Source organism: Suillus paluster (assembly GCF_016628075.1).
Source record: "Suillus paluster strain FC165 chromosome Unknown EDB91scaffold_93, whole genome shotgun sequence".
NCBI classification, from domain to species: Eukaryota; Fungi; Basidiomycota; class Agaricomycetes; order Boletales; family Suillaceae; genus Suillus; species Suillus paluster.
The window spans coordinates 150152-164423 of NW_024537653.1; the positions used below are offsets into that span (position 1 = coordinate 150152).

The window sequence follows — 14272 nt, forward strand, 5'->3', positions numbered from 1 at the left end:
TCACTGATGGGTGAGAACAGCTTGAGATGCCTCGTGTGCACGCGTATCACAAAGCCAGTTGTATTTCTTGGTCTCACGCTGATTTTCGCTCTTTGCCTTAAGCTTCGCAATGAACCGCTGATGCTTGGAGTCGCGGAGGGACATGACGTCAGATTGGATGCTCCCAATTTCCTCCGTCAAATTTTCAAACTGATCCTGCATATTAGACTTAGCTTTTTTCTTCTTTTTGCCGCCATCCAGTTGGGCCGATAACGACATCTGCGGGGTTGAAGATGACAGGGTTATGTTATGAGTTGTGGACGAAGGGGTCGACAAACTGCGCGACATCAACGCAGGTTTGTGTCACCCCCTGTGACCGCTGGGCTGCTGACTGAATGCTGCACAACTGTGGTAGGCGGTAGTAGGCGCCTTTTCAGGCACACAGAAAGGCTGTGGGTCAGGAGGGGGAGGGGGAGAGGGCGAGGGCGATGCAAAAATTCGTCATTTTTTTCCCACAACTTTCAGGGGGCTATTGGAGATCATCGTGTCATCCTGCATTCTGTCGTCGGTGTCGTTGTCCTGCATTCCATCGTCATCGTCCTGCATCATGTTGTCATCCTGCACGTGGTCCAGTGCGTCACCAAGGGGGGAAGCAAAAGGATCAGCTCGGTCCAAGTCATTATCAGTATGAGAGAGGCCAGGAAGGTGGACCTGAGGAGCGGGATCATAACGAGGAATGGAAGGATTGGGAATATTGGGAATATCATTGGGCGGAGTGGGAATAGCAGGAGTATCAGGAAGAGCGGGTGAAGGTTGGAGAAGATGCGGGTCAATTGGAGGATCACCATGGAAGGACAGAGCGCTCACACTGTAGGAAGCCTGAGGCTGAACACTAGCAGCACCTCATGAATGCCTTGAGGTCCCAGCAGCAGCTGTACCACGTGGTGGTTGCACAAGTGAGTACATCTGACCAGTGTGATCAACACCTGGCCTCAATGAGTGCAATGTCACCACGAATGCAGGGTTTGAATGCCAGATTGCATCAAGGTCCGCAAACCACTTCCATTCGGCACATATTTCAACTACAAAGTACTGTCAGATGGGGATAAAAAATCAGCAACGAAGAACTCACACAATAAATTTGCATGCCTGTTACCGGGCAGTACACCAGCGCCAGTGGCACTTAATCTGGCCTTGAGTTTTTTGTACCTAGTTTTGAGACTATTTTAGGAGTTTATCAGCGCACATATGTAAGTATGAATAGGAGACTACATACCCCACAATGTGGTTCGCGACTGAATCGCAAAATTTCTTGGGGTTCCATTGGTATCTGGCGCCATATTTGGTGTGATTTGCGAATATGAGTTTGGCAAGAACAGCATAGATGTTGCTCTTGTCCTTGCCCGAGGCCTGGTCACCGTCAGTAATAGGCATTTTTTTGCCCTCAGCATAGAAGAGAATCCGACTATCAGCAGGGTGAGATGTGATGTGATCAACGAGGATATCAGTGAGAGCATCTTCTTTCCCCCACTGAACCGTGATCCTGGGTCCAGGATCACTTGGGATAGGTTGAGTATTTGAGATAGATAGGGGAGGGGGGTCCATTCCCCTCGAGCGCAGATGAGAGTTGGCTTGAAGTCGTGCAGACTGGCGAGCACGTTGACGAACGACAGGCATGTCTTTCTGAACTCCGACGTACGATGCCGGACTGACTTTCAATTGCAGTGTATCGCATGGCTGTGTTTTGTTAGAGTAGGCGAGCTTCCAAGACGCTTTAGCCGAGCTCCAAAATTTTATCCTGAGTACCACTATTGTGAACAGATTAGTGTGACAGGATGCGCGACATGTCACATGTCATTAAACGCGTGACAGATTCACTGATGTCAAGTACTGGGCTGTAGGTATAGTCTTATGCTGAATCCTTTTTCGCAAGCTACAGTGTATGCTAATTTGTTCAGTCCAACCTCCAGCAAGTTTACAGCATTTTCACGATGCCCGTTTGGTCTCCCATCAGCACTGGCCAGTTTCAAAACAACGGTAGCCTAATAAAAACAACGGGAACTCCAGGTCACGTCTGCCTCGTCGGTGTCGTTTTCTCTCTCCGTTCTGTCTTGATGCTCTCGAGGACGTCGAAGTTAGCAGTTCTGCAATTGGATCCGAGTCCTCTCTTATAACTCTCGTCGACATGACCGACCTACAAGTGCCGTTTCTAATTTCGCATTTCGACGACTTTCCATATACATCACCATCTAATCTGGTCGCGATAGACCCCAGCGGAACGGCTCAGTGCACACCAAAAATGCATCCATGAGACCTAGTAAGCAGCGCCTATGGCGGGAGCAATCGTGGTGTCATCGAGGACTGTTATGTTCAAGCTTGCAACGAGACTATAAAACCGCGTCGTAAGTATGTATCCAACTCTTTGACATTCCCTTTATTCCAAGATCTCCATTGCTCGAGCGACAATGAAATTCGTTCAGAAGCATGCACATTGATCAACTCAGCAACAAAGCACTAGTAACTCGCGCGTCGTGCTATCAACCATACTGCAGAAATACGACTCACTGTAGTTCACTGTCACGACATGCCGCTCAGGCATCCACACATATGGGGACAAGCTACCATGTCGGTGAGTCATGTGGTTAAATCCAGGACGCAAACTACTCATACTCACAACCACAGCTCCATCATCAAACTGCCATGACTTCTGGCACGTCTGGCCAGCGCAGCACTTTAACACGGAGCAAATTTCGGGACAATAATGAATGCTGCTATCAGCATCGCTGGCAGATATTGACGCTGTCAAAGCAGCAACGACGGCGAGGACGAAGGAGAAACGCATTGTTTGTAAGGATATTATATGGGATCAAATAAATTCGACGAGGACGGTAGGAAGACGGCTTGCTTTTATGTCCTGAATACTGTTCTGGCAGAACTTCATGGCGATGTAGAACCTATGTTACGGGAAACATAATTGATCCTTCCTCACATGTTCCTAACATTTTGAGAACTTAGTTCACGCACGGTTATACAGACCGTCACTCCGTTCATGACGGGACAACTTTGAGTGACTCCGACTAGTACTACCAAACTGAGTCCTGACAGACATAGATGTCATCCTATCCTCCTTCGTCCCTGCGTTAAGACCACACAAGCTGCGATTATCGGGTGCGGTTGCGGCATGCTGCAGACCATACAAGTACCAACCCATGTATCTGCTATACAATGTATCAAACGATGTCTTATTGACGCCATGATGCTGTCTGGGGCATTTTCCAATCAGAAATTGCAAGAGTACTTCGTGGATACGATTGGTTTTTTATGATTCAGTAGTACACACGCAAAAAACTCATAGTGCATTGTCACATCTGTTGAGAAGCAAAGTTCGATGATCTATCAGTACCAGCGTGCTTACTACTATCAGTCTGAGCTACAATCCCACCCTGAATCCAGTGGACCTGAACCCCAAACACAGTTTTAAAAAACTCACATAAGAAATACACTGCGTCTTACTCCGAATACCAACGATCTCAGCTCCTGTCTTCTCGATGGTAAGATTGGCTGACGCGTCTTCGCCTGTGTCCTCGCAGTTAAGGTAGTCGTCGACGCTACGATATGGAAAGACAACGCACCGAATAGACTTCGAGCATGCATGTTTGCATTTAGGGAATCGCAGTTACCCGACATGGCTCCTTCTGGTGTGCGATAAGACACGTTGGTGGACCTCAGTGTTTCAGGTAGTCAAGAGAGTTACTACGTATGCGTTAGCGAGAAAGTCGGAAAGTCGGTATGACAGCCAGGAGACATATGACATGTTCGTCGATACATTCTCCCTGTTCTCCCACTCAAACTCTGTCCACATGCTTCGGAACTTGAGAGGAATCAAATGTCTAGATAGCCAAAGCAGGAAGTAAAGTAAAGACGTACCTATATTTCACTACAATACGTAGGCTTGATATAATCCATGATATCGCTATGGACGTCGTTCAAGATGACGCAGCAGTCACCGAGGGCAGGGCCTTCCCATAAAATGCTGCCGAATATGACTGCCGTCTCTGTTGATGAGACCTACAAAACATCAACATGTGAGCAGGGGAGTATTGTGGACTGTCACCTTGACTGTAGCTTTGCTACTCTGGAAACCAAGAAGCACTATGAGATATACAACAGGTCGTTCAACCAGCTTGAGGTCCCCGAGCGCTGCAAAGTCAAGACAGAGATTCTGCGGCGTATTAGGCGTATGGTTGACCGGAAGCACATCTGGGTAGCTGTCATCGATAACATAGCCCATTCAGGGAAGTATGTGCACCAAGTAAAATGTTAAATCCGTGCATCATGATGATGCTTCCGCACATAGAGTACTGGAAGCCGAGATGCTGTGGATTTAGAACACGATGGACGCACACGTCACACACCTCTCAATGGTTGACAGCCTCCAATCTCGCTGAGCCAGCGCCGTCTCCGTTGCGCATGTCCCGTTGGCAAGCACCTTTGGCCGCCCATTCCCTTCGACTTTCTTATCCTCCATTTTATCCTCCTCGCCGCCAGCCTCGTCAAGTAACCGCTGCTCGCTTGCAAGAATGGGGATCTCGCCAAGCACTGAGTTTCGGGTCTCTTGGAATGTGGTTTCGATGTCTGACAAGCATCCAGGATACAGAGGACGCCGTGGAAGGCTTTGCCGGATTTGATCTGAGGATTTAGGTGAGTTTGTCGCATATAGATGGCCGAAGGGGTGAGAAATTCTCGATCACTTCGCTGTGGGTGCCTTAGTCGAATAAGATATAGAGAACTAGGAAGGGAGGAGAACATACCAAACGAAAACGACGGCGTCAAATGCAGAGGAGCCTATCCGAGTCTCCGAGGAATTCCATGAGTGCATGAACAACACTTGCAGCCACTTCGAAAAACTTGACTGCCAAGACGTGGATAGATTGGATGAGGGGCTGTCTATACTCTGGGGTCTGTCACAGAATTAGTCCACGATAATGTGCGGGACTGTCAGGTCGACCTTTTCGAACTCCCGCTGTTGTGTCCATTGCAGCTGTTTCTTGAGGAAGAGCACGACTTCTTCCACATTCTGAGTTGAAGGCATGCTAAACACGATGTTCGTGGTGTTTCCTTCGGACCTCCTTATCAGCGTTGATACGATAGGACTCAGTAAGTGTCACGGAAAGTACTGAATCACAGTTCGCACCTCGACAGGGCCTGTGAGATGTCCGTGATCAGTTCACCCAGGATGTGCCCATGCTTTGAGCGGATAGTTTCTGGGCGATCCAGGACGATCAGCTTAATGTTGTTGTTTGATGACAAGATCGACGAAGCACGAGGCGGCGGCTAAGAATCAAGCTCAGCAGATATGTGCAAGATACCTAATCCTAAATGTACGCTTCACAGTAGCAGGGTTCTGCATGAGGTGGTAAGCAGTTGTTCACACATCACTATATGCGACGGGGAGTTCAACAATTCAAACACGCATCTGATATATCGTGGCTGCAGGGCAAGAGAAGTAAGGAGCACTCACCCGATGGGTTGTATCATTCTTACGATCCAACCTGATAACCACTATAATGCGCATCTGCGACAGCTCATCAAGTCTCGTCTACTGATCTGAAACGCTAATAAACCACTTCACGGCCTTAGGGATCACAGATTGAGGAAGGAATATAAATGTGTTACGTTTGCACGTTGCGCCAGACTCTGCAGCTATACCTTCCCATCTGACCCAATCCTATCGATTTTGGTCTCATCTGACCATATAACATGCTTCCAGTGCTCTACAGTTCAGTTTTGATGGGCCAAGCCAAAGGTAGTCTTCTCTGCCTATGTTTGATAGAGAGAAGAGGCATTTCTTCTTTGTTACTGCCTTGAGATGAACTGCCTTGAGAACATCCCTCACAGTTTGTGAAGAGACAGTGGTGGTGATGGTGGAATTGATATAATGGGTGGCTTGGACAGCATTATCAGCCTTTCCTGCAGTGATATGTTGAATGTTAACCCTCTTATTAGTAGAGGTGGACATCCTCCACAAGAGTTTTCCATGTCCAGGTGGCTTTCTTTGATAAACTTGGCCACAGTAGACTTGCATACTCCAGTTCTAGAGGAAATTTGATGAGCAGAGAGGCCAGAATAGGACAAAGAGAGGATATTATCCCTTTGAGCAGAGGAGATGGCTTTAATGGTGATTATGATCATGACACATGAAACATTCTGGTTTATATAGTTAGATATAGTTTTAAGAGTATGCCTAGAAGGATAGAGGCAGTAATTAAAGCCAAGGGAGGTCACACAAAGTACTAGAATACCTGATTATCACTGTAAAATACTTGAGTCAAAAAACTGTCCGCATGAGTCATCATTTTGGAAGCCTCATATCTCAACCATATCTTGACCAATTCCCACGCCATAGTGCTCAATTGAAAGAGCCCCTTCAGTGAATTCACCCGTCTCAGACAGGCAGCCGGGCGTGACAATGTACCAATAGAGACGGGCCACCCGGTGCCGGCCCATGGCAATAATTGTACCGTGTTAGACGAGTGGGCCGAGGGGGTGGAGTGTCCAAGGCAAACGGATGGGCCGGGTGTATATAGTATAGATGGTAGTATAGCAATGTACTATATAGGAAATTATGAATAGTAGTAGTGAATCCAGTGTGTGATAGATGAGTGGGCCGGAGGAATGGAGTGCAATATAGACGAGTGGGCCGGGGAACTGGGGTGTGATGGAGACGAGTGGGCCGGTAAATGAGGTGCAATGGAGACGAGTGGGCCGGTACATAAGGTGCAATGAAGACGAGGGGGCCGGAGAATAGGGTGCAATTGAGACGAGTGGGCCGGTATAGCAGGTGCAATGGAGACGGGTGGGCCGGTATAGCAGGTGCAATGGAGATGGGTGGGCTGGTAAATATGGTGCAATTAAGACGAGTGGGCCGGTATAGCAGGTGCAATGGAGACGGGTGGGCCGGTATAGCAGGTGCAATGGAGATGGGTGGGCCGGTAAATATGGTGCAATTAAGACGAGTGGACCGGTATAGCAGGTGCAATGGAGACGGGTGGGCCGGTATAGCAGGTGCAATGGAGACGGGTGGGCCGGTAAAGGAGGTGCAATGAGGACGAGTCGGCCGGTGTTATTGGGTGCAATGAAGACGAGTCGGCCGGTGATATGGGGTGCAATGAAGACGAGCTGGCCGATGATATGGGGTGCAATGAAGATGGGTGGGCCGGCATTATAGGGCGCAATGGAGATGGGTGGGCCGGTGATATAGGGTGCAATGAAGACGAGTGGGCCGGTGATATGGGGTGCAATGAAGACGAGCTGGCCGATGATATGGGGTGCAATGAAGACAAGTGGGCCGGTGATATGGGGTGCAATGAAGACGGGTGGGCCGGCATTATAGGGCGCAATGGAGATGGGTGGGCCGGTGATATAGGGTGCAATGAAGACGAGTGGGCCGGTGATATGGGGTGCAATGAAGACGGGTGGGCCGGCATGATAGGGTGCAATGGAGACGGGTGGGCCGGTATTATGGGGTGCAACAATGACCGGTATTTATGTAACCGGTTGCTTGTGGTAACATAGCACTCAATCCGGCGATTCCACCGGTGGTCTGATCATGTAAAATGGTTAAGATTTGACAAAGTTATGAGCCCTACAAGGGAAAGCCATAAATTTAGAGGATATTATGATATATTGTATCTAGACCATTGCAACCAGTATTTTTTGACCGGTATTTACATGACCGGTTGCTTGTGGTAACATAGCACTCAATCCGGTGATTCCACCGGTGGTCTGACCATGTAACATAGTTAAGATTTGACAAAGTTAGGAGCCTTACAAGAGAAAGTCACAAAGTCAGAGGATATATCATATCTAGACCATTGTGACCGGGATTTTTCAACTGGTAGTTATGTGACCAGTTGCTTGTGGTGACATAGCACTCAGTCCGGTGATTCCACCGGTGGCCTGACCATGTAAAATGGTTAAGATTTGACAAAGTTATGAGTCTTACAACAAGAGAAAGTGACAATTTCAGAGGATATATCATGTCTAGACCATTGTGTCCGGTATTTATGTGACCGGTTGTTTATAGTAAAACATAGCACTCAATCTGGTGATTCCACTGGTGGTCTGACCATGTAAAATGGTTAAGATTTGACAAAGTTATGAGCCCTACAAGAGAAAGCCATAAATTTAGAGGATATTATGATGTATTGTATCTAGACCATTGCAACCGGTATTTTTTGACCGGTATTTACGTGACCGGTTGCTTGTGGTAATGTAGCACTCAATCCGGTGATTCCACCGGTGGTCTGACCATGTAAAATGGTTAAGATTTGACAAAGTTATGAGCCTTACAACAAGAGAAAGTGACAATTTCAGAGGATATATCATGTCTAGACCATTGTGTACCGGTATTTATGTGACCGGTTGTTTCTAGTAACAGTACTCAATCCGGTGATTTCACCGGTGGTCTGATCATGTAAAATGGTTAATATTTGACAAAGTTATGAGTGCTACAAGAAAAAGTCACAAATTCACTGGCAGAGGATATATGATATCTAGACCATTGTGACCAGGATTTTTCAACCGGAAGTTATGTGACCAGTTGCTTGTGGTAGCATAGCACTCAATCCGGTGATTCCACCGGTGGTCTGATCATGTAAAATGGTCGAGATTTGACAAAGTTATGAGTGCTACAAGAAAAAGTCACAAATTCACTGGCAGAGGATATATGATATCTAGACCATTGTGACCGAGATTTTTGACCGGTAAGTTATGTGACCGGTTGCTTGTGGTAACATAGCACTCAATCCGGTGATTTTACCGGTGGTCTGATCATGTAAAATGGTCAAGATTTGACAAAGTCATGAGCCCTACAAGAGAAAGTCATGAATTTAGAGGATATATGATATCTACAGTATTGTGACCGGGATTTTTCAACCGGTAGTTATGTGACCAGCTGCTTGTGGTAGCATGGCACTCAATCCGGTGATTCCACCGGTGGTCTGATCATGTAAAATGGTCAAGATTTGACAAAGTCATGAGCCCTACAAGAGAAAGTCATGAATTTAGAGGATATATGATATCTAGACCATTGTGACCGGTATTTTTTGACCGGTAGTTATGTGACCGGTTGCTTGTGGTAATATAGCACTCAATCCGGTGATTTTACCGGTGGTCTGATCATGTAAAATGGTCAAGATTTGACAAAGTTATGAGCCTTACAAGAGAAAGCCACACATTCAGAGGATATGTTATATCTAGACCAGTGTGTCTCCAGCTCTACCTTAGGGTAGTTTACCTCTGTTCCATTTCTACTCCAGACTTGTCCACAGCAGTCTTACTCTGGGTTTCCTTGAACCTTTGGAGTTCCGCCGAACTCCCCTAGTGTCTGACCTCCGGAAACCTCTGGACTTTGTTGGACTTCCCTCCTGCCTCTCATAAATTAAGGGCACATACTTGGGTAAGGGGTGCAGCACACAAGCTGAAGTCAAGCCCTTTGAGTTCTCCTTCCTTTGAGCATGACCTTAACATCCACAGACAAAACCTTGTGATGCTGTGTACTCACCCTCTCCTGGTGGTCCATCCTCTGGGAAAGGTTTTCCTACAGGAACACAGCTGCAGAATGATATGGGGACCATTCCTAGACAGATTTAGAGTATGTACACCAGGTTGGTACATCAGGATACCTACAGAATCCTTCTATACAGGCTAAAACTTCTAAGATTGCAGTTGTCACATTTTTGGTGTTTTCCCCTACTTTACCATTGCATAAATGATCCAGACTACTCATATATTATCCTTACTACATATATACCTACTTCTCATCCCAAGGATCAGTTAGAAATATGGTATAATATTGTTATCTAAGGGAAAGGGGGTATGTGTACTGATAAGGGGCCTACATTCTCCAATGGACACAATCTAGTAATCAGATGCTTGCAATATATTCTAAGCATGGTCAATATCATGGTCTCAGATTTATAAAAGGATCCACTAACAGTTGAGAGCTAGGGCAGTGAAATATCTCTGAAATAGAGTGTGGGAAAGTCCAAAAGCCCAAAACATCGAAACTCACCAGTTTGGTGTATATGTAGTGGTTGGACTTTTACTTACCAATTCCTAATATTTCCTCACCACACTCTTCTACAAAGACTTTACCTTCAGGGCAATGTGTATTTTAGGTTCATTATGTAGTCTACTATACATACTACTGCATTTTTAATAAAATCTTTGGTGTGTGTGATATGTGTCAGTGACTTTCAGTGACAGGGGTAAATTGTCATATGTCAAGCCTATGTTGTTTTACTTATCTTACCGTCAATACTTGAGGGATCTTTCCAGAATTTTAGGACCATGACTAGGGATATACATGGGACATATCCCAAGTGTCTGATTACCAATAACATCCTTGATAGTGTTGGAGGGTTCTTATCAGTTATGTTTTCATGTATATATGCTATATTGTTTGATGTAGCCCTTCAGGGGGTCAACTAAGTGGTGGAATATGTTAATATATACTCCTAAATATGTTTTGACAGTGCTAGAACACTCTCCTATCAAAGGGGCAAAATGGAATCCCCTGATTGAGTGCTACATTACCACAAGCAACCGGTTGCAAAAATACTGATTACAATGGTCCAGATATAAGCTGATACAACACTGTATCCTTTGAATTTATGACTTGGTCTTATAAGGCTCAGAACTTTATCAAATCTTAACCATTTTACATGATCAGACTACCGGTGGAATCACCAGATTGAGTACTATATTACTGCAAGCAACTGTTCACAAAAATACCGGTCACAATGGTCTAGATATAACATCCTCTAAATCTGTGGCTTTATCTTGTAAGGCTCGTAAGTTTGTCAGATCTTAATGATTTTGCATGATCAGACCACCGGTGGAATCACCGGATTGAGTGCTATGTTACAACAAGCAACCTGGTCACATAATACTGGTCAAAAAATACCAGTTACAATGGTCTAGATACAATATATCATAATATCCTCTGAATGTGTGGCTTTCTCTTGTAAGGCTCATAACTTTGTCAAATCTTGACCATTTTACATGATCAGACCACCGGTAAAATCACCGGATTGAGTGCTATGTTACCACAAGCAACCGGTCACATAACTACCGGTCAAAAAATACCGGTCACAATGGTCTAGATATCATATATCCTCTAAATTCATGACTTTCTCTTGTAGGGCTCATGACTTTGTCAAATCTTGACCATTTTACATGATCAGACCACCGGTGGAATCACCGGATTGAGTGCTATGTTACCACAAGCAACGGTCACATAATACCGGTTGAAAAATCCCGGTCACAATGGTGTAGATATCATATATCCTCTAAATTGTGACTTTTCTTGTAGACTCATAACTTTGTCAATCTTGACCATTTTACATGATCGACCAATATACCGTATCACCGGATTGAGTGCTATTACCACAAGCAACCGGTCACATAACTTCCGGTGAAAAATCCGGTCACAATGGTCTAGATATCATATATCCTCTGCCAGTGAATTTGTGACTTTTCTTGTAGCACTCATAACTTGTCAAATCTTGACCATTTTACATGATCAGACCACCGGTGGAATCACCGGATTGAGTACTGTTACTAAACAACCGGTCACATAAATACCGGTCACAATGGTCTAGACATGATATATCCTCTGAAATTGTCACTTTCTCTTGTTGTAAGGCTCATAACTTTGTCAAATCTTAACCATTTTACATGGTCAGGACCACCGGTGGAATCACCGGATTGAGTGCTACATTACCACAAGCAACCGGTCACCGTAAATACCGGTCAAAAATACCGGTTTGCAATGGTCTAGATACAATACATCATGATATCCTCTAAATTTATGGCTTTCCCTTGTAGGGTCTCATAACTTTGTCAAATCTTAACCATTTTACATGGGTCAGACCACCAGTGGAATCACCAGATTGAGTGCTATGTTTTACTTTAAACAAATCCGGTCACATTAAATACCGGACACAATGGTCTAGACATGATATATCCTCTGAAATTGTCCACTTTCTCTTGTTGTAAGACTCATAACTTTGTCAAATCTTAACCATTTACATGGTCAGGCCAACGGTGGAATCACCGGACTGAGTGCATATGTCACCCACAAGCAACTGGTCACATAACTACCTGGTTGAAAAAATTCCCGGTCACAATGGTCTAGATATCATATATCCTCTGACTTTGTGACTTTCTCTTGTAGAGGCTCCTAACTTTGTCAAATCTTAACTATGTTACATGGTCAGACCACCGGTGGAATCACCGGATTGAGTGCTATGTTACCACAAGCAACCGGTCATGTAAATTACCGGTCAAAAAATACCGGTTGCAATGGTCTAGATACAATATATCATAATATCCTCTAAATTTATGGCTTTCCCTTGTAGGGCTCATAACTTTGTCAAATCTTAACCATTTTACATGATCAGACCACCGGTGGAATCGCCAGATTGAGTGCTATGTTACCACAAGCAACCGGTTACATAAATACCGGTCGTTGTTGCACCCCATAAATACCGGCCCACCCGTCTCCATTGCACCCTATCATGCCGGCCCACCCGTCTTCATTGCACCCCCATATCACCGGCCCACTCGTCTTCATTGCACCCTATATCAACGGCACTACCCATCTCATTGCGCCCTATATCACCGGCCCACCCATCTCCATTGCGCCCTATAATGCCGGCCCACCCGTCTATTGCACCCCATATCCGGCCCACTGTCTTCATTGCACCCCATATCACGGCCAGCTCGTCTTCATTGCACCCCATATCACCGGCCGACTCGTCTTCATTGCACCCAATAACACCGGCCGACTCGTCCTCATTGCACCTCCTTTACCGGCCCACCCGTCTCCATTGCACCTGCTATACCGGCCCACTCGTCTTAATTGCACCATATACCGGCCCACCATCTCCATTGCACCTGCTATACCGGCCCACCCGTCTCCATTGCACCTGCTATACCGGCCACTCGTCTTAATTGCACCATATACCGGCCCACCATCTCCATTGCACCTGCTATACCGGCCCACCCGTCTCCATTGCACCTGCTATCCGGCCCACTCGTCTTAATTGCCCATATTTACCGGCCACCCATCTCCATTGCACCTGCTATACCGGCCCACCCGTCTCCATTGCACCTGCTATACCGGCCCACTCGTCTCAATTGCAACCCTATTCTCCGGCCCCCCTCGTCTTCATTGCACCTTATGTACCGGCCCACTCGTCTCCATTGCACCTCATTTACCTGGCCCACTCGTCTCCATCACACCCCAGTTCCCCGGCCCACTCGTCTATATTGCACTCCATTCCTCCGGCCCACTCATCTATCACACACTGGATTCACTACTACTATTCATAATTTCCTATATAGTACATTGCTATACTACCATCTATACTCTATACACCCGGCCCATCCGTTTTGCTTGGATACTCCACCCCCCCGGCCCACTCGTCTAACGGTACAATTATCTGCCTGGGCCGGGGCACCGGGTGGCCGTCTCTATTGGTACCTGTCACGCCCGGCTGCCCGTCTCAGACGGGTATATGTACTGCATTATGTGTGAATCATGTATGACTGCAAGATATCATTAGTAGGTGAGGCATTACAAGGGTGCAAGTTGAACGTAGCGATACGGAATGAAATGACGAGGATACTAGTATGTACTACGATGCACAAAGAACAAAAACTACGAAATTAACGCGCTGTCATTTAAAAAACAGACCTGGTCACTGCGAGATAGCCTATGCCGACTCTCAAATTACTCGGAGGTTGGCAAGATTGAGCATAGAGTAATGGGAGTCCCACGGATTGATGTATTCCGCGAAAGGGTCATCGTCCTGTATCTTGTCGCCACAGGACATCCGCTTCACTGACCGACACAAGTCTGTGGAGCGGATATCTTGTTCTCTACTTTGAGGGTAGCTGGCACTCAACTAGTCATAGTACGAAATGATACCGTTTCTGAAATAACAGCAGCGCAGATGTTTCATCAACAAGTAGTATAAATGTCGAATGAGTGGAATGATAACTCACTATAGCTATTGGGATTGAGCGCTGGCTGGGTCGACAGATGAAGTTTGAGTTCAGGGCTCGCAGATTCAGAGTTCATTGAAAAATAAGGGAACGGCAGTGTCACTGCAGGTTCTAGAACAACAAATAAAATAAGCTTGGTTGTCACATATTTGAGAGACGAACCCTTTTGAGTTTCTTCTGGACTGCTTTCCTAGTGGCTTCTGATGGTGACGGGGAA

The 14272-nt window shown here is 46.0% G+C and overlaps 2 protein-coding genes across 2 annotated transcripts; both read right to left on the reverse strand.

Annotated features, from left to right (window-relative positions):
* EDB91DRAFT_1253852 (uncharacterized protein) lies at positions 1 to 1656 on the reverse strand (the record flags this gene model as incomplete). Its single annotated transcript, XM_041323716.1, has 5 exons — positions 1 to 258; positions 496 to 881; positions 918 to 1061; positions 1112 to 1200; positions 1256 to 1656. The coding sequence occupies 5 exons, from the start codon at positions 1654 to 1656 to the stop codon at positions 1 to 3; spliced, it is 1278 nt and encodes a 425-aa protein (XP_041171878.1).
* Positions 1657 to 2570: 914 nt separating this feature from the next.
* EDB91DRAFT_1315941 (coatomer beta C-terminal region-domain-containing protein) lies at positions 2571 to 5071 on the reverse strand (the record flags this gene model as incomplete). The annotated part of the gene is made up of 13 exons (XM_041325175.1): positions 2571 to 2597; positions 2654 to 2778; positions 3004 to 3197; positions 3320 to 3347; positions 3395 to 3437; positions 3470 to 3587; positions 3612 to 3619; positions 3734 to 3869; positions 3926 to 4047; positions 4094 to 4247; positions 4395 to 4652; positions 4791 to 4891; positions 4988 to 5071. The coding sequence occupies 13 exons, from the start codon at positions 5069 to 5071 to the stop codon at positions 2571 to 2573; spliced, it is 1398 nt and encodes a 465-aa protein (XP_041171879.1).
* Positions 5072 to 14272: the final 9201 nt, after the last annotated feature.